The sequence below is a fragment of the Spea bombifrons genome, chromosome 10, assembly GCF_027358695.1.
Source record: "Spea bombifrons isolate aSpeBom1 chromosome 10, aSpeBom1.2.pri, whole genome shotgun sequence".
Taxonomy (NCBI): domain Eukaryota; kingdom Metazoa; phylum Chordata; class Amphibia; order Anura; family Pelobatidae; genus Spea; species Spea bombifrons.
Genome location: NC_071096.1, coordinates 19737453 through 19758092, shown reverse-complemented (window position 1 = coordinate 19758092; position 20640 = coordinate 19737453). Strand labels below are relative to the sequence as shown.

At 41.1% G+C, this 20640-nt stretch overlaps 2 protein-coding genes across 3 annotated transcripts; one reads left to right on the top strand and one right to left on the bottom strand.

Annotated features, from left to right (window-relative positions):
• Positions 1–728: 728 nt before the first annotated feature.
• NAA40 (N-alpha-acetyltransferase 40, NatD catalytic subunit) lies at positions 729–6575 on the top strand. Of its 2 annotated transcripts, XM_053448695.1 has the most exons (9): positions 729–865; positions 945–1057; positions 1499–1594; positions 1715–1767; positions 1882–1977; positions 2135–2293; positions 3710–3793; positions 6083–6160; positions 6251–6575. In XM_053448695.1, the coding sequence occupies exons 2-9, from the start codon at positions 995–997 to the stop codon at positions 6387–6389; spliced, it is 768 nt and encodes a 255-aa protein (XP_053304670.1). In that variant the 5' UTR covers positions 729–865; positions 945–994; the 3' UTR covers positions 6390–6575. The 2 variants fall into 2 exon arrangements, with proteins under 2 accessions (XP_053304670.1, XP_053304669.1); XM_053448694.1 differs by lacking the exon at positions 945–1057.
• A 597-nt stretch (positions 6576–7172) lies between these two features.
• On the bottom strand, positions 7173–12066 carry LOC128467153 (actin, alpha skeletal muscle 3). The gene is made up of 7 exons (XM_053448687.1): positions 11971–12066; positions 11069–11216; positions 9005–9329; positions 8369–8530; positions 8083–8274; positions 7814–7995; positions 7173–7393 (listed from the first exon to the last, which is right to left on the bottom strand). The coding sequence occupies exons 2-7, from the start codon at positions 11195–11197 to the stop codon at positions 7250–7252; spliced, it is 1134 nt and encodes a 377-aa protein (XP_053304662.1). The 5' UTR covers positions 11198–11216; positions 11971–12066; the 3' UTR covers positions 7173–7249.
• Positions 12067–20640: the final 8574 nt, after the last annotated feature.

Sequence of the window (20640 nt, the reverse complement as noted above, 5' to 3'; positions counted from 1 at the left end):
ATATGTATGTACACCTAAACACTTAGCCTAAGTGTGATGTTGGAACAGGAAAAGTGACCCTTAATATCACGACTGATCATGGTAGCCTCCAGGGCATCAGATAAAGAACGTGTAGCGGAAAATGAAAGCTTTATCTACATTACTGTATTTACTGCTCAGAGAAAAGCTTTTTTAATGCCGTGGCTGAACGCGAGCAACCAGTTACAGCAATGAAGCAGAGGGTGCAAACGCTATATTAAGTTGCATGCGATATTGGGTGCCCACGCTTAAGCCAAATAGTGCTTATGTGCATCGAGAGAGAGAGTATAATATAACTATATGATTTATATAGTAGGCAGGGAGACATTCTGTACATAACATGGAAATTATATGTATACAAGCTATTCAGTCAGTAATTCTAGGTGAACCATGGTACTAAATTGTCTCTATTCCAGTGATTAGATAGATAGATAGATAGATAGATAGATAGATAGATAGATAGATAGATAGATAGATAGATAGATAGAACAAAAAAATGCATCCCATGTGCAGCCGCTACATAGCTAACGCACGGCTACGCCTTTTTTTTCGTTGACGTCACACCGGTCGTGTTTTATTCTCCCAAAAACAAAAGGCGACGCTAAACTAGGTGGAGCGCTCACTTTCCCCGCCAATCCAAAGCGAGGCTCGGCACGCAGACGTACCACACGTAAGCGTGTCATTGCACTTCTACTACATATGAATACAAAAAGAGGATGGCGTCTGGACGCCGTGCGTGATGATATCACCAAACTCATCCCATCCCGTTTCATTTCTTTTTCCCCCCCACTATCCAGTACCGAACCGAACCGGGATTGAGTCTTACGTCATTGTCAACGTCATGGGGGTGAGAAACGAGAATAATGGGGTAGTATAGGAAGATGGACGATAGACTAAGCGAGGGTGGTAAATTATTTACATTTTAGGGCATGAGCGGGTGCTGGAGGAATGTGGTGGCTAAGGGACAGATGTTCTCATGTGGCGTAGTGCCTGGAGGCTGTCGGTACGAACTGCGGATGCTAGGATGGTGTATTTTGTGGTAAATGCAATCTCGTTATACCATATCAACCAAGTGTCCCTGTTTGGGATCCAAATTCCCTTCTCTACCCACCAGGTATCCCTCTTTTCTAGGAGCTTAAGGTGTTTGGCTGGTATGGGTCTATCACAGTAATATGTTGATAATTTGAATTGCATGCGCAGAATTCATTCCTTTTTAAATATCTGCTTATGGCTAGTAGGTCACAGAGTCAAATACAAAGTGTTAGTAAAGCCCTTCACCACATGATTTTGGCACATAGCCCTTAATATAAAAGTATTAGGTGTTTCCTGAGGAGGTGAATAGGTGTGAAATGGTGAGTTACAAGAAGAGAAAAAATTAAAGAGTTCGCTACAGTTTTTTGATATAGTACTATTTTGCATTAGTGTCAAGATTATTATTTCTATAAAATTTTTATTTATGCACCGTTTCTTTGGCACACAGCGGAAATCTGTAAGAGCGAAAGAAAAGAAGCAGAAGCGCCAAGAAGAACGAGCAGCTATGGCAGCTGTATGCGCCAAGGTGCAGGCAGCCAATCAGGTAATACCCATTTACAAAGTCATCCAGGGGGATTTGTTTGGTGTTTGTTGGATTATTAATATATGTCCATCCAGGCTTTCTACACTCCCTCCTCATTCTTTTTTGTCTTGTTTTCTATAGCAGTGTGATCCTCTTGGGGCATTTCCAGTCTTCAAGAAATATGACAGGAATGGGTGAGTGGGGCATTGGGTAGATGTTAAATTTGTATCAGAGTAACTGAAGAGATGTCTTTAGAAGACTTTAATAAGCCCTCCTGATTTAGTCATTTTTTGTTTCCTGATTCTCAGACTCAGTCTAACTATAGAGTGCTGTCGAGTGTCACACTTGGATCAGAAGACTCTGGATTGGGCCTTTGAACTCACCAAGACAAACATGCAGCTGTTGTAAGTGCCCCTGAGGTGCCCTACCTAAATCAGCCATGAAGGGGCTGGGCATCTTAATCCTGTGCTGCCTGCACTAGTGCTGTCGAGGTCACTCTCTCTTTGGCGTGTGGGCACCCAGGGACAACAAAGTCTCTGATGCCCATGGATGTTTCTATAGGTATGAACAGAGCGAGTGGGGATGGAAGGAGAGGGAGAAGAGAGAGGAGATGACAGATGAACGAGCCTGGTATCTTATTGCCCGTGATGAGCTTGGTGCCCCTGTCGCCTTTGTGCACTTCAGATTCGATGTGGAATGCGGTGATGAGGTTCTCTACTGGTAAGTTCGAAGTCACTGTAAAAATCATGTAATATTGAAATCTAGCATGTGTCTTGGAAGTTGGTACTTTAACAATAGTGCCTGTGATGTGTCTGAAAAGGTAAATCTATTAAGTATAATAATTAAAAGGTAAAACCAGATGATAAGTTGAAGATGTAGAATTTGATAGCAGATAAAAACTATTTGGCTCATGTAGTTCACTTGTTTTGTAATCTGCTGCAATACCTCAAATTCTGTGAGATCATTGGTGTTCTTCAGGCAATTTTCTAAAACTACAAAGTCAGAGATTTAAAAAACATTTACTAGGTGCCATGAGTAACTGGAAAATTCATTAGTTGCTTCCTCCTATGAATTGGCTCTGGAGGAAAATGAGCAGTTCCCTTTACAGTGTTTTAAGTCCAAAGTGGCAAACGAACCCTACTTACTGGATCTTAGGTTGCAAATTTCCCTGTGAATTTTATTTTTGACTACCTATTAACAACTTTTATTTATATTACTAAAGGAATTACAATTTGGAATTGATTGAGAGGCAGGATTTTAAATTTTGGCAGCTCAAAAAAAAAAAGCTATATCTTTTATGCCTATCTAATACAAATCAAAGCATTAAAATGCCATTGTGCTTTGTTATATATGTTACATTATGTTGGTGACAGTGTTCATATGTGCTGTTTGCCCGTTTGGTCATATTGCAAACCATTTGCCTGCCTGAGAAACATTGGGAAAGGAACAGCAGCAAGCTCTAGGCTACGAGGGAGCTATTTTGAATACAGCACCAACCAGCAGTCTTTGTTCAATTCTGAAAGTATATCAGTTAAGTGGTTGTATTTACATGTTTACATGGTACGTTTTTTTGCGTGAAATATTTTCTTTAACACACACCATTTTTAAGTTATGTTTCAAGGGAAGGTAGTATCTTGAACTAAAACATATTTTATAACCTCATTGAGTTCTAGCCCCCCAAATATTGGTAAGAAAATGATCAGATACTTTGGTTCCCCCTGCATGCACGCAAATGCCGAATTTCATTATTCTGCAGGCAGTTGTGGGCTGAAACAAAATTGCTTGATCTAGAATTGTCGAATGTCTCAGTGAAAGTGACGTTTTTCAGGAAGGTAGAAGTTTGGAATTGTCTCCGGTAGCTCTAGTAAAGGATTACATAACTATATACTTTACACACTTTTAACCCCTTAAGGACAATGAGCGGTCCCTAAACCCATTGAAAACAATGCATTTTGAGCCCGTACATGTACGGGCTTTGTCATTAAGGGGTTAAATAATGTAAAAGTACAACAAATGGGCAGGTGTCTTAGCCCGTTAGTTTGTTTGCATTATACAAATTGTATCTGCACTGAACTTGTACAAATGTGTTACTTTTGTTAAGAAGCTAAACTTCCGTATGTTTTGGCCACGTTTCAGTTATGAAGTTCAGTTAGAGGTTCGGGTCCGCAGGAAAGGAGTTGGGAAATTCCTCGTACAGATCCTACAGCTGATGGCAAATAGGTGAGAGAACTTTGCTTTGAGATTACATGAAAGTAACAGGTAGACAGAAATGATTAGTGCTCGTTTTGAATTTTTGGGTTTTCATTCATTTGTTTTTACATAAGCAATCTTAAGAAATGTGAATGTTTTTATTGGTATTCTGATCACATTAATACAAATGTGGTTTTCCTTAACCGTACTGTTGGTCAGAATTAAGCATCACTCCTTTACCCCAAATGTAATGACTGTGAAACTAATTTCTTAAAATCATGACATTATTACTGAATGCACCTAGATTTAAGGATGTGTCCTATGAGAGGCAACTTGTGTTCAACCAAAATACTTTTTTGTACTCCTGTCATGTGTTTTAGTTAGTGTCAAATATAATGCGTCGGCAAAAGTGTATTTCAATTTCCTTGCTTCATTTAACTGGGAATCCTGCAGGGCCAGCTCAGTCCTTCATGGTGGATAAGCTCATATTGTTGGTCCCTTATAATGTTAAGTGACGAAGTGCATTGAAACTTCAACTATCTCCAGCAAAATCCCAAACTGGTGAATACAAATCTTTGATGCTCAAAGCCAGCTCAGGTGTCCCATAAAACACTGCAGTGAGATAATTCACTTTAAAGCAGATTCATTAAGTACCTTAAGTTCAAATATGGCTCAAATTAACTCATATTATCTTTCTCAGGAACTGCATGACTATTCCTACGTGTTAAGTAAATTTTCCCATTTTGTGATGTCTTCTTCATGGCAGAGGCTGCCTTTGTGAGAGGGTTAAAGAGAAGGAAGATATACGAGGGACAGAATATATATTGCATATTTGTTTTGTCAACATTTACCACAGAACATGGCTTTCTGTGGTTCAATAATCCCATACTTTTAATGTTAATGTCTCCTAAACAGTTACACTGACAGAAAAACAAGCCTTAAGGTAGTTTTGTTAACTAACTTTTAGTTGCTAAAGTCAGTGAAGCCCACCTTTTAATCAGTGTGTGCAGTTTGAGAAATAGAACAATGTCTTTGGTATATGCTGTCTTAAGAAACATGGTGCCTTGCATAAAGGAACGTGCATGGAAGCTTTTGTTAACTTGTCCATATTTAGGCATTCTTCATCCTTATAAAAAGTTAATATTACATAAACTGTCCATGTGCTATTTGTTTTGGGCTTATTAAATCGTGAAGGGGTATGCAGGTTAAAGTGCTTCTTTTCCTTATACATGGAATGGATTCAAAGGACAAGGGAATAACATTTGCTGCAATGATCAAATTAGCCGTTTGTCCTTCACAATTGTCTGGATGGGAACCCAATGTATTGCTGAGAATGTAGTTGTAACAGATGTTTTCTTTTGTCATCCATGAAAAAAGCCTGAGAAACAGATTCCCTGTTATTTTAAAGAATATTACCCCTGATTTTGAAACTGTTCAGATTTTATTTCTCAAGTGCTATATTTTTTATTTATTTTTTTTGCAAGTCATTGAAAACATTTGCAGCTGGTGCATGTGCCGTACACCTGGCAATGCTACCTGTCAGAAGGTGAACAGTAACCAATGGTAAACCAAACAAGTCGAAACCCTGCTTGTTTATATGTGAATCAAGGTTCACTGATCCAAGGAAAATATGTGGCATTACTACCCCTTTAATGTGAATTAGAACCTTGTTCAGTGCGGCTTCACGTCAGTTTGTAAGGAATGCAGAGATAAAAACAGCATGATATTCTAGAATAGGCAAACCCAGTAGAAGGCTCTGCACTGTGTCATGTATTCCAAGAGGCGCCCAGGCTGAGAATAAACTCAGGGGCCCTCAGGTTTATTCTCAGACAACCTGACATTATGTGTCATTTACTTTTTGTTATATTCTACAACCATGTGGGAAATAGCCAAAATCATTTGGGTTCACCCTTAAACAAGTTTTTTATCACAGTTTTTGTATTCATTTTAAACAAAATAAACAAATGGAGAGTAATACAAGATGGGGCTGCTATGTGAGTGTTCCATTACTTATTCATTGAGGTGTGTAGACTTATGGGTTTGTACACAAAATTATGAGTTTGTAGTTATTACAACTTTTGACTTCACAATATGTTACAGAATTTCATCCCTGTAAAAAGGGGTAAGCCAGCCATGAAAAATACATGGTTAATGCAAGGAGATTTCTGGAGTCAACTCAATGTTTTACATAGATGTTAAGGACCATCTCAGCCATTCTTGCAGGAGAAGCCCGTCCCCCAAATTTGCAATACAAGTGTTAGTCTCACCCTTTCTTTCATTGCAATCTAACGGTTTAATTTCTTTATGTGGTGTTTGCAGCACACAGATGAAAAAAGTTGTCCTCACTGTCTTTAAACACAATCACGGTGCTTACCAGTTCTTCAGAGATGCTTTACAGTAAGTGACCAACACTCCCATGAATTGTGCCTTTCATCCCCTCTATATTGTTTGCCCCTCATGCCTTCTCTTCCTCTCTTGTTTCCCCAGGTTTGAAATAGATGAAACCTCACCCAGTGTATCAGGGTGCTGCAGTGATGATTGTACGTATGAAATTCTAAGTCGCAGGACGAAGTTTGGAGATGCATCACACTCGCACTCAGGACATTGTGTGGGCTGCTGTCACTAAATAGATCTAGGGGTAGATGGACAGGGGTGGTTTCTGGGGGCACAGAGATTGTCTTGTTTATGCCTTTTGTTTAGTTGTTTTTTTTTTGTTATTTCTTAAAAAGCCTTGTTTGACTTGTGCAAATGCGTGTAATTAACACGCTCCAGCTAGTTCTTTTAATGGTTAATAAATAACTCTTTAAATCTACTTAATCCAGCGAGTCATTTTTTAATAGGCTGTATTTAAATTTGAGGCAGTTACTATATGTTCACAAGATAGGATGCTGTGCTCAATAATGAGGTAATTGCATGTAAATGATATGGTGCATCAAGGTTTTCTCCCTTTGCTGATTGAGCACAATGTGTAGAATGGGTATGCAGTCAAGGTGCCCACTCTGAGAGACTGCATTCTTAAACCTTAGAGCAATTTCCTTTCCAAAAAAAATATTTTATAAGCCATCACATGCCCCTTTACTAATACTCTGTCAGTTTAACTTTGTTTTTCAAGGTAATTTATATTTTTTAGTAAGCCACATACTAACCCAAAATAAGCCTTTTAAGTTTCTCCGCTAGATGCGGGCTATAAAACAGGCCTGCATCGTACCTCTTGAAGAGCCTTGGTTTAAATGGTACACTATGACTGTAACACTGATAGATATATATATATATATATATATATATATATATATATATATATATATATATATATATATATATATATATATAATGTGCCATCATACATACTTCAGTTAAAGTGATGGAATCATATATTTTATGGAAGCAAATAACAAAAATAAAGCAGGGGTTGATGTTTTTGCATAATTTATTTTGTGTAGTTTTGTGAACATCACAATGGCTAAAGTTTTAGCACATATATTAAAATTAGAAGCACTTCCTGTGTACGATGGAGGGACCTGCTTCATCATACTCCTGTTTGCTGATCCACATCTGTTGGAAGGTGGACAGAGAGGCCAAAATGGAACCACCAATCCAGACAGAGTATTTACGCTCAGGGGGAGCAATAATCTGTAGAACAGAGAATTAAAAATTAGATATGATTGTAAATCATACAGCTTCACACTGATACAAACATAACAGAGCTGCTCTAGTAACATAGTGTTTGACCAAACCGTAAGTGTCTATTGGTTTTGTCTTAGATACAGGCTAGAATAGATAAGGGGTCACAAAGGAGACTTTAATACTTTGGGGATTTGATTGGCAGAGTTCCCTTGTTATCCTGCTACAGTTACAGACCTGAAACCACACATGAAAACTGAGTGTTTTACTTCGTAGTGGTGGGAATGAACATTGTATTTTACTGAAGGATGACATGGTAGTATCTGTTCCTGTGCTAGGTGGAATGTGCTGTTAGCAGCAAGTGAGGTAGCATAATTGTATAAGAATATACTACTTCTGTTGTAGAAACTATAGTGAATCGGGTGTTACCTTGATCTTCATGGTGCTAGGAGCAAGAGCTGTAATTTCCTTTTGCATACGGTCAGCAATACCAGGGTACATGGTGGTACCACCAGACAGCACATTGTTGGCATAAAGGTCCTTACGGATATCAATGTCACACTTCATGATGGAGTTGTATGTGGTCTCATGGATACCAGCAGATTCCATACCTAGGGATGAAGAAAGTATCATAAGAGTGTCTAGAAAAAAAAAAGAAGCCCCATAATGTAGTTGTATATCTTAGTAAGCACGCATACCAATAAAAGATGGCTGGAAAAGTGTCTCAGGGCAGCGGAACCTTTCATTTCCAATAGTAATGACTTGTCCGTCGGGGAGCTCATAGCTTTTTTCCAGGGAGGATGAGGAGGCAGCTGTCGCCATCTCATTCTCGAAGTCCAGAGCTACGTATGCCAGCTTCTCCTTAATGTCTCTTACAATTTCACGCTCAGCTGTGTGGGGGCAAAGAAGATAACTTTATAGAATGGCAAGTTCTGTATCATTCTGCAATTGCGGTTTGTCATGCAGTGCATATGTCGTACTAACCTGTGGTGACGAAAGAGTAACCTCTCTCAGTCAGGATTTTCATGAGGTAGTCCGTCAAATCTCTGCCAGCCAAGTCCAGACGTTGGATGGCATGGGGCAGGGCATACCCCTCATAAATGGGCACATTGTGTGTCACACCATCTCCAGAGTCCAGAACAATACCTGCAAGAACACAATTATTTGGGTGAGGATTATACATGTATGTGTGTATATATGTCTTGATAAAACATGGAGGACTTCATTTACTACTGTGTTTTTAGACAGGGAACTATGCGAGTCTATGTTTTCACAGGAATGCCTTTTTATATTAACAATGGTTGGAGTTAACTCTCTGAACCATAGGTTAAATAGGAGATAATGTAATTGCAACAATGGTTGGATATATGCAGGTGTTATAAAATATACACTAGCAATTGACATATTGCAGTGTAATGATATTTTTCTGTACTAACAATAAACAAATGTATAGAGCTGAGCATTCATACAATAAAAGCATAGTGCTCTGTATATACGATAAAAGTGTACAATCCTACTGATAAATTCACTAATACATTAGCTGCAGTAAAATGATTTGATGAGGTCACTTATCTATGCACAAATACTAATCTACTATTAGGTATATAATATTTTTCTTACCAGTGGTACGGCCAGAGGCATACAGAGAGAGGACAGCTTGAATAGCCACATACATTGCAGGGACGTTAAAGGTTTCAAACATGATCTGAGTCATCTTCTCACGATTGGCCTTGGGGTTGAGGGGAGCCTCAGTGAGCAATGTGGGGTGTTCCTCTGGGGCTACACGCAGTTCATTGTAGAAGGTATGGTGCCAGATCTTCTCCATGTCATCCCAGTTGGTGATAATACCGTGCTCAATTGGGTACTTCAGAGTCAGGATACCCCTTTTGCTCTGTGCCTCATCTCCAACATAGGAATCCTTCTGTCCCATACCGACCATGACACCCTGGAAAACGAATAGTGCAAACCATTAGGGAGATTTGAAAGGAGAGATAATAGGGTAAACAAGTGTTTGTTGTAATTATATATATATAAATATATATATATATATATATATATATAAGGGACTTTACCTTCTTAGAGATTAATCATGATGTATAAACCAAGAAGTGTGCTGTAGCAAAAATATAATTCAAAGGGGGGGGGTCATTATTGTATATCTTTAGAGTAGGGTGTCTGATCCTATTGAATTTATTTTAAAGCAGGTTGGAAGTGTACTACAATGCTGTAAACCTGTCGTTATTATTCGTTGTTATTCCAAGAGTAAAGCTGCATCTCATAATGAAGCATACAAGTTGGTGGGGATCTGGCATTATTAAATTAGGTATATTCAGTAAATAGTGTATTATAGAGGTTATATAGGTGCATTAATAATAAGTTGTGACAGGACAACTTGTTCTTCTTGCACTAGAAACCTGATGGGTGGCACCATATAATGCATTGTGGAATCAGATTAAATTAATTTCATCACAACATAACTACCCTGTTTAGTGAATACGTCCTAGAATTGTAACGCAGTCAGTGTTCTGCGATTTTCAGACACATACCCTGATATTGATTAGTCTCTATGTTCTTTTATATTGAAAACGCTTATTGGAGGAGAAAGACCAAAAGAGGTTAAGAGATAAAAATATGAATGCACACAAATGCAAAAGGAAAACAGAAATTAAATTAGAGGCAGAGAAATGAAGAAATGTGATTGTGAGATCTGTATAACCATTGCTTATTCCATGAGGGATTCAATGAAATTATTTGTAACAGGAGATGTGAAAATGACTGTGCCTAAAGTATACAGTACAGCCATTGTATTTTGGCCATGTAGGGATTTCTGAATTCCTCCCAGGGTCATTAGGGAACTAACCAACAGCTGGGTCATGTGCTGACATAGAATATGTTCAAATATTTCCTGTCAGGATATATAAAAAGCTCCAGATCAGAGGAATGGACAGGTGAAATGAAAATGAAGTGCAAAATATTAAATGTCAAACTAATCCAACAGGCAGATTTTAGGAATTATGTTATGGTAAGAATGAAATAGAGGTATTGGAAAACCGCGCCTGTTGAGTTCTGAATTGTGAAAGGGAGTGCAACCAATTGTGGTTTTTATTAGGGTTAAGTCATGCAGCCAAGCTAGAGATTCACATGTGCTTATCAGCGTGTATCTGACCTCTCTGTACATAAGACGTCATTGAGCATGATACACATTTTAATCCACACAGCTCTGACTACCCAAATAATGTGACCTGAAATCCCCTAGAAAATTATCTCCGGGGATTCTATTAGTGTAAATACTGGTATCACTAATTCTTATTAATCATGTGCTATGTTAAGAGAATTAAACTACAGATGTTAAAAATCTGGCAAGAAGCAGAGCAGTAGAGTGTAATATAACACAGCATATGTTTGTGAACAGTGTAAAGAGTAGAGTGTAAAGAGCTCAAGATATCATATTTCATCTATTTTTACCAAGGCAGCCATATGTTTATCTAAAGTGAACCTAAATGTTTCTATCACCTCAACTGGAAGGCGGTTCAATGCACTCACTATCCTATTATGTGATTCACACAAAACAATCATTTATATTTGTGGACTCATGAAATATTGTCTGATATTGTATAAAAGGGTCCAGCAGTGTTGAATCTCTACTGTTGGTAAGAAGTAGTAATATTGTAGAAGTAGCTTTACCTGGTGACGAGGACGTCCCACAATGGAAGGGAAGACAGCTCGGGGAGCATCATCTCCAGCAAAGCCAGCTTTCACCAGTCCGGAGCCATTGTCACAGACCAATGCAGTGGTCTCATCGTCGTCACACATGGTGAAGTCTGGAGAAGGGCTGTAAGACAGAATTAGAAAGTTAGGCTGTATGTCAATGACCCACCGGATTAGTGGCCATTTGCTGTGTTTCTTTAATATTCCTTGACCATTCCTTCTCTGCTCCCCCCGCAATATTTCAACTTGTCACACCTGTCCCACTTTGTTGTCCCACCTGTTACTGTTTGGCCAGCTGTTATTTTCTATGGCACATGCAACTTGCCTCTCATAATGGAGCTTGCCAAGAAATTATGTCAATAGTGCTTAGCAATTCTAGTGGAGGAATTAGTAAATCTTAAAGATATGGTTAAAGGGATTAGCATGTTCTGTAAGACTGGTATGACTGGGGTTAGACCATTTGGAAACTAATTGCATTTGAAATATTTTCCCACTGGTACTCAGGTTTTAACCTTTTTCCCCTTCCTATCTGTCTCTTTCCCCTTAATGACACTACATTAAGGCTCTGACAATCCCTGCAAGGAAAGAGAGCTGTAGAACTGTCACAAAATAGGTAAAAATACCAAAAGATCATAAATTTATAGTGATAAAATACTGAATTACATCTGCAACCCCGAAACAGATGCTATATATTTAGTTGTGTGTGCTGTTAATCAGAAGAAAGATTTAAGAAGTGCTGCGTAAATTGTTGGCGCTATATACATAAAAGCTAACATTAATAATTTAAGCAACTTTCTGTAAGGGCTTGGCTGAAGAAGGGTTAAGTGTTGCTCCAGGTCTAGGAGGGAAAGGATTAGGGGAAGCTCTGCAGGACTCACCGTTGTGCAGCAGTGAGGGCGAAGGTAGAGCAGCGTGCTGGTGTTTGCAGTACACTGCCATCCTTATATATAGGGTAGCCCCTGAAAAGGTATCCAGGGAAGCCCTACACTCACTCAGCTCCATATTTGGAGAGAAGCCAGGACATCCCTGCCTTGTGAAGGTCCAAGCTGGAGTCTGAGTACTGACCATATATAGTGGGGTCTCCCTCCCACTCAGCTGCCTGTATACAGCTCACACATACACATGGCTATTCCTGGATTTAGACTGGTGTGGCTTTACTTAGAAAGTGCTGTAGTTAGTTAGATAGATAGATAGATAGATAGATAGATAGATAGATAGATAGATAGATAGATAGATAGATAGATAGATAGATGATAGGTCCAATCCAATCCAATGTTCATGCAGAATGTGCCACTTTTATAACCATACACCAGAAAAGCTACAAATAAATAATAAACCTGTGAGCACCTATACAGAAATTATGCATTCAATGAGACAATTAAAAGAAGTAGTTTCTGGGTGACAGAGTCTGCTTCCCAATTTTGGCAGAGATTACATAACATAAGGTATCTGTTACTTATAAACTGAACCCAACCTGTAACAATAGGTAAAATCTAGTTGAAACGATTATAACAGTCATTCTGTATGTTTAAATATGTACAGATTTCATTGATTTGCACAATATTTTTTTTACTATTCGGTTTATGCCCTAAAATATGTTTTCATTGAGTTGGTGAGACCTACATAGTTTGCAGCTCCTTGTTGGCACAAACTGTTTGGAAAATGCAGTACCCAGAAGTTTTTTTTTCCCTTGAACACATGCTCTGCTTGTGTCACCCATACTGGATACATGTCACCCTGGGCTGATTTCTGTAAGAGAGACAATAATAGCATTTTTAGTGGTCTGTTGAGGTTATCTTAGTGGGGCCAAACGTAATTTTCAGTGATTTCATTATTTAATGCCTATATAAATGATGAGTGAAACCACTGTGGTAAGGTTAATGAGAGTTACCAATATGCAGGGCCGGCCTTAGGTGTTCAGGCGCCCTGCGCGGACTACTCCTCTGGCGCCCCCCATCCCACAAAAAAGAAAGGAAAACATCTTGTAACAAACAACTAGTTTTAATTAAAGATTATTTATGTGCAAGTGCAAACAAGTACAATAATATATAATTAGAAACAAGGCTGGTGCAAGGATTTTTGCCACCCTAGGCAAAACATAATTTTGCTGCGCCCTGGCTCCTTCCCCACAACCCCCTCCCCTTTTGCTACACCCACTTATCCTCCACTCACTCCCACTCCTCCCCATAGTGACCACGAGCCGCTTACTGAATGACCGCGGCACTAGGGTTGCCACCTTTCTTGCAAAAAAATACCGGCCATGCTAATTTGCATAATCTGACATATAATTCTGCCTCCAGAAATGCTTTATACCCCTATATGCCACTCTGTCCCATGATATGCCTTTTAACCCCATATATGCCAGAGTGGCATAAAGGGGGTTAAAATGAATATCATGGGGCACTGCCTCCAGAAAAGCCTTATGCCCCCCATATAACCTTGATGAAGTCTTGTGGTGGGAGCGCAAGGCCTCTGTCTTGCTGCTCTGCCGCGGCTTCACTGCTGAGCACCGGGATTTTATGTCATATTCTGGTGCTCAGCACGAAGCGCCGTCACCGAGACAGAGGCCTCGTGCTCCCACCACTGCAGTCAGGACAGCGACGAGCCGGGTGGCGGTAGGGAGCGGAGGAGATAGAGAAGCACCGAGTTGTTGCTGAAAACTTTTTCATGAGCGACCGCTCGGTGCCCCTCAGTGATCTGGCTACTGCACCTCTTCCCAAGTTTTGTCTAAAGGCTGATTTGTACAGCGGGCAATTACTTCAAGGGATCATGTATAAAGTGGATATAGAGGCAAAGGTGATTATTGTTGACCTTATTTGCATGCGCCTATGCATTTAAAAGACGTTTCAGCCACAGAGCTCCAGTGCTGCAGGGAAATGTCTCTCTGTGGTCCCGTTTTTGTTCCATTGATTGGCTACTTCAAGGGGCCAATCAGTGGTAGGAAAGAAAGCCTATTGAAATTCACTTTCTATGGAAGTGCACAGGCATTCTTGTACAACTACACCATTTCATGAATTTTTCATCAGCCATCATACTTTGTCCTCATTACCCAATGTTTCACTTTTGTCATTTCTAGTTTTGTAATACCCCTTGAATATACGTATTGTAAAAAGTGCAGCATACATTGCTGGCTCTGTATAAATAACGGTAATAATAATAATTGTGGTGTCTGTCACCCTACCCGATCTCTCCAGATCTGTTAATACAGATCGCAAGACGTGCCAGCTATTGATGCTGAGTGCTGGGATATGATGAGCACTGCAATGGAGCACTGAAACAGACCTTATGCTCCCGACACAGGACTTAAGAAAGGAAAGAGATGGGGAGAAAGGAGATAGATAGTGAGAAAGGGGAGAACTAGTAATGGAGAGCTAAAGAGAAAGATATAGAGCGAAGAGAGGAAGAGGAGAGATAAAGAGAATGGGTGATAATAAGAAAGAGGACAGATAGGGAGAAAATGGAGATATAAAGAGAAAAGGAGGTAATGAGAAAGAAGAGGCATGGGAAGAAAAGTGAGAGATAATGAAGAAAAAAAGAGGGACAAAAGGGAACAAGGAAGGAAGCGATAGTAAATAAGGGTAGAGAAAGGGGAGAGATAAATGCTTTCTTGTAATTTGTGTAAATGTTTTTTGCTAGGAATATTCTATATCAGAATTGTTCTGCCCATCTTTGTGGGGAGCACAGTACAGACAACTCTTTGCCCAAATGCTATCCCGGAGGATATAGTTAAACACACAGAAGAATTTGTAACATTATATTCTACTCCTACATATCGAGTAGGACTCCTACATATAGCCTGTAAGGCTACATCTCAGTGAGCCACAAAGAGATGCAAGATTAAATTTGAGGACACGCATATTTTTAGTTATGTACATCTATGAATTGTAGTGTGTAGTAATTAAAAATTCGTCAAACATACATCTTTGCAAGTAAAAAAAAATTTGGGTTTCACCACTGAAAACTGACACAATTCTGCTGGTGTGAAGCCAGCTAACGCAGTAAAAGGGTTTTAAAAATAACTCTTGCCACGCTGACACAGTAGAAAAAAAAGGGGCGATTTACAAATATAAAGGCTGTTGTCAGGCTGTATTTGTGGGAGGGGTCTCAGGGAGTATTTATCCTCCCTTCAGGGCGCTTCGTTAGTGCCTACAGGACATTTCGTTTACACTTCTGGGGCGTCTTTTGGCTCTCGTTTGTGCATTTTGAAGCACCTTGTCTAGTGTCTTACCTCCCTGGGCATTTCTTTCTGTGCCTTCTGACATTCTCAATCAGCATTCCAACTTTCAATTCCTTTCATCTGCTCTTCTTGGCTCATGGGCAGGGTAAAGGGGGGCCTCGTTTAGGGATTATCTCAAGAGCTGCTGCATCTCTACACGTTTTATGGGCAGGAAAGGGGGGCTCGTTTAGGGAAGAAAATAGAGGGTTATTTAGGGGAAGGTATCCAGATCTGCTCTGCTTGTTTCATTTGTGGGGGGGGGCTCATTTAGGGGAATGTATCCAGGGCCGCTCAGAAGCTCTACTTGTTTCATGTGCAAGGCGGGAGGGGGGTCCATGTAGGCAAAGCTGATCAGTATCATTTCATGTGCTGTGAGGAAAGGGGCTTGTTTAGGGGAACGTATCCAGAGCTTCTCAGCTACTCTTCTCATGAGAAGGTGGGGACGAGAACAGGGGGGTTTAGGGGCAACTAAAACAAAACTCCCTAAATTCGGTTTTACCTTTTGCTACCTTCTGCCATACTAATCCCAAACGTTCCCCCAATACTATAAAATTATTGATACAACATGAGGTTTCCTTACTTCATCCGGATAAACATTCCATTTTTAGCGCACATCCCAAATCCAGAACAGGAGCTGAAAAGAGCCATTGAAAACTTTGCAAATGATAACATGGTTGTAATACAGCCTTTCTTAATGAATCCTATTCCTATCTCTATTCTCTATATTCCCTCTTTCCTATCTCTCTTCCTTTTCCTTTACAAGAAGTAGGCCCCTATCCTACTGTTTTCACAGTCTAGGCACATTTCAGACCCACTGGACATTCGCTCATGTTTTACCCCTACCACAAATAACACTTGCTACCGCATTTTTATTTTGTAAAATGAGCTCCAGGCATTTAAGAAAGTACTTTGTAACAAATTAGAGCTTGTTAGTCTTTCAGCAAGAATGTACAAACTAGATGGGTTATCGACATACCTGTGAACTCTCCGGGTTTCACCTGGAGAATCCGGGTGAATCGCTGCCATTCCAGGTCACTAAGGGGAAGCGCCACTGTTGTTAGCAGGATCTCCTACCTGCATCCCTCAAGGGGGCTCAGAAAGTTCCCAGGTGCGGTCTTCAGAATGAAAACTAGAGCTTTCAAAAGCATCAAGGTGTTAAGTAGCAAAATATATATCACCTCAACATTTCGGGTATCCAAAGTGGTACAAATGTTTTACCAGATGTGGCAGGGAGAGTGTCACACCAATTTGTGTAGTACATACACGGACTAGCTACCAGCAGGGGCGGGCTGGGCCGGGGGGCAGGGGGGCAATTGCCCCCCAGGCCGCCCCGGAATGTACATGAAACGGCCGCACGGCCGCCCATTTAAGCGGCCGATTCTGCCACACCAGGGCCGTCTTTAACGCCCCACACCGAAATGCCATTGCAGCCGATGTGGCTGTGACTCTTAAAGCGGCCAGCGTGTCTTACGGCCGCTTTAAGAGTCACAGCCACATCGGCTGCAATGGTTAATTATTAAGCGGCCGTAAGACACGCTGGCCGCTTTAAAATCATTAAGCGGCCAGCGTGCCTGCACAGTGCCGCCCAGTGTCCTGTGTGACTCCGCCCTCTTGAGCGGCACATCATATCGTCAATGTGATGGGCCGCTCAAGGGGGCGGAGTCACACAGAACAGCTCCTCGTGACAGCTAGAAGAGCACAGCAGCAGTGAAGGATGGCAGCAAAAACGTAAGTATTAAAAAATAAAAAAAAATAGTTGGGGTAATAGGCAGAAGGGAAGCCATATTCAAAAGGGGGGGTTGCATGCATTGGGACAACCATTAAATGCAAAATGGGGGTGGCTAGGGGGTATAAGTACACAACAGGGTGGTTGGGGCACCACATAAATCAATACACAAAGGGGGGGCTGGGTTCAAATTACATGGCTCAGTCATTAACAATGCAAAGGGGGGCATCAATACACAAGGGAGGGGGCTGGCTGGGGACATCACATAAATCAATACACAAGGGTGTTGGGGCATAATTTACAAAGGGGGTTGGCTGTGGGCACAAATCCACATGGGGCAATACACAAGGGGCATAATGTACAAAGGGGTCTGGCTGGGGGCACAAATCCACATGGGGCAATACACAAGGGTGTGGGGGGAAATACATTAAAATCAAGGGGGGGCTGGCTGGGCATCAATACACAAGGTTTGGAAAGCATTTTGGATGTGGGTGTCAGTGTTGCAGAGCTTGTCCTGGTGTGTGTGTGTTTGGATATCGGTGTGGCAGAGCCTGTCCTGGTATCTGTGTGTTTGGCTGTCTGTGTGGCAGAGCCTGTCCTGGTGTGTGTGTTTGGCTGTCGGTGTGGCAGAGCCTGTCCTGGTGTGTGTTTGGATGTTGATGTGGCAGAGCCTGTCCTGGTGTCTGTGTGTTTGGCTGTCTGTGTGGCAGGGCCTGTCATGGTGTGTGTGTGTTTGGGTGTCAGTGTGGCAGAGCCTGTCCTGGTGTGTGTGTTTGGGTGTCGGTGTTGCAGAGCTTGTACTGGTGTCAGGGGAGGCTGTTTGGGGACAAAATTGGCTCGCCCTGGGCTGTTTGGGGACAAAGTTGGCTCACTCTGGACTGTAATTTGTTAATGTTATCTTGGTGCTGGTCGGGTTCTATGTGGGCAGTGTGGACACCACGGCTGGCTTTGGGGGTGTGCATCCTGTGATCTATGCCTGTAATTTAAGGGGTTTTATCTATACCTTTAATGCTTAGTTGTTATGTGATTTCCAGTTGATCTGTACCTGCAAAGCTGGGTTTGTGTGTTATTCTGCTATGCTATGTTTGCATACATTATTTATGTATACCTGCAAATACAGAGTTTGTATTTCTTATTCAGTTGATCAATACATGCACGTGCTGTTTACATGTGTTGTTTATTTGATCTATACCTGAACTACCGGGAGTAAGTAAAACAGAGGTGTGGCTTAGTGAATGAGGGACAAAGGGACTCTGGGGGTAATTACAGGCAGGGGCCCAAGGAAATGCCTAGGGTCCAATTTTTCCATATTTAAATTTTATTTTGTTACAAAGATTAGCAGTTTTTTAATGTATTAGACATAATTTTTTTTACTCCCAGTCCCATCACATTACATCAATATGCGTTAGAAAATCAGGAAAAGATGGGCATGTATAGTGGGCTGATTCGGTGGCGCAACGGGCCACTTGACTAGACTTGCCCCCCAGACCTTAGGCTGCCAGCCCTCCCCTGGCTACCAGGTAGAGATGTTATGGTCAATTTCAGCATGGGAGGGGTTAATGTGGTGCCAAAATGTTTTACAACATCAATTTCTCTTTGAAGGTGGAACTCCAACCAGGGCCCTCTGCAAGGTGTGAAATGTTACGGATGAGGTGCCTCTAACCATATGCCTGTATCCACTAGCAGTCAGCAAACCATTTCATCCAGAGTCATATACAAAGCATACATCAATAATAACCCACAGATTCATAATCCTTTTGTGCATATTTAGAACAGGGAAAGCACACCCTCCAGAAAGAGTACTGTGATGGACCTTTTAGAGACGGATGGTCTCTGCCGTCAATAGTTCAAGCAATCTCCTATGGATCCCTCAGTATACTCCAGACTCCCAGTAACCAAATATCCCTTGTACCCAAATCACAGACACGGCCTTAGGCTCGAACAAGTAAGAATCTCTTTTATTGTACACCAAACACCAACTTTATACATGAGACCATCTTGATAAGAACAGGGTGAACAATACATAAATACGTTAGCTTAAACACTTTAACTGGCACCAATCAGGAGAGGGCTAGAACAGGGAGTAACCAGTACAGGGGGTGTGGTCAGGGGCGGCCCACGTCCTCTAACTTAGGGACCAATCAAAAGGGGAGCTACCCTCCCTACCATATATGGATATCCGGGGGTGTGGCTGTAGCGACATTTGGACTGGTATGTTTCCACAATGCAAGGGGGAGGTCACTTATGGTTCCTTATGGTTCCTACAGGAACATATTCCCCTCGCTTATACCACCTCTGGGCCAGCTTGGGAACTTGAGATAAACTGAGAAGGTATAAATTTAAGGTTGGGAAATTGGTCTTGTGTGATTTACTTGGGAAGGTTATATGGATATCCTGAACCAGCCCACTAACGCTATTGAGGACTGTGCCTCCATAGTTCATTTCTGCCTAAAATGATAGGAACTTGACATTATATCCTGGCACTGAGGATGGCTGTGAGGAAGGGTGGCTGGTGCTGCCCTAGGTTAGCCTTGAGGCTACACTGAAGGTAAATATAGCCCTGGGCATGGCCACCCAGCCCAAAGAGCCACCTCACGATGCCTATCTGCAGAGTGCCATGAACTGGCCATATGGGAGCTGCAATGGTGGTCTGTGCTGCAGCTCCCAGGCCAATTCAGAGGACATCAGAGAATCTCCCTAACTGACCCTTGTTTCCAACTGCCTGGAAAGTGCAAAACCTGAGACTATTGGGAGGGATTCAAACGTGTATATGACCTATAATACAGTTGTAACTGTGTTCTACAAGAATGAAAAAATATAAAAACAGGGTACTTAGCTTTTTAACCCTCTATTCATTCCTCGGAACACATATGTGGTAGCTTCCCCAAGGACTCTTCCTTCAAAAAGCCCCTTATAACAGGTATATGGATAAAACAGAACAAATTCTGGGGATACAGCTTTAAAAATACTCTGTAAAAAGAATAAAAACCACAAATGGTGCAATAATGTTTAAAAGGTTTAAAACAGCCCCCACTAGTTGTGCCACACTCACAAGATTGTAGTAGGAACTGCGCCTTAAAGATAGCCTGTATCTTAGGAATCCTGAAGATTTACTGGAACTTTTTAAAACCACCTCAAAGTTTTAAAAACCGGTCATTTGCTGGATACAAACGGATGATAGGCAGGCAGGGTATCTTCCAAAAGCTCTTTATTTAAAATAGCCCATTAAAAATGCTTAATGTTTTAAGAAACTAAGTCCAACGCGTTTCATCATATGTTGACTTCATCAGGGACTAGTTATAATACATCAAGACATCAAGACGTCTTCTCCTTATCTCTCTCAATCTCTCATGTCCCGTATTACCAATTGCTTGTCAGCTATTTCTTCATGGATGTCACAACGCTACCTGAAACTTAATCTTTCTAAAACTGAACTCATTATCTTCCCTCCTTCCATCTCCACTTCACTACCTGAATTCTCTATCACCATTAACAACACGACTATCTTGCCTACTAATCAAGCCCGATGCCTTGGGGTCATCCTTGACTCAAACCTCTCCTTCATCCCGCACATTCAGTCCCTCGCCAAATCATCCCAACATCTCC

Bases quoted from the DNA above. Each gene is read 5' to 3' on its own strand.
- NAA40 (XM_053448694.1), top strand. From the start codon at position 758: ATGATATCACCAAACTCATCCCATCCCGTTTCATTTCTTTTTCCCCCC. The intron at 1,595-1,714 runs GTAATACCCATT...TGTTTTCTATAG, and splicing joins AGGTGCAGGCAGCCAATCAG to CAGTGTGATCCTCTTGGGGC. The intron at 1,978-2,134 runs GTAAGTGCCCCT...ATGTTTCTATAG, and splicing joins AAGACAAACATGCAGCTGTT to GTATGAACAGAGCGAGTGGG.
- LOC128467153 (XM_053448687.1), bottom strand. From the start codon at position 11,197: ATGTGTGACGACGATGAGACCACTGCATTGGTCTGTGACAATGGCTCC. The intron at 8,531-9,004 runs GTAAGAAAAATA...GTGTTCTTGCAG, and splicing joins TGCCTCTGGCCGTACCACTG to GTATTGTTCTGGACTCTGGA. The intron at 7,996-8,082 runs GTATGCGTGCTT...CTTCATCCCTAG, and splicing joins TTTCCAGCCATCTTTTATTG to GTATGGAATCTGCTGGTATC.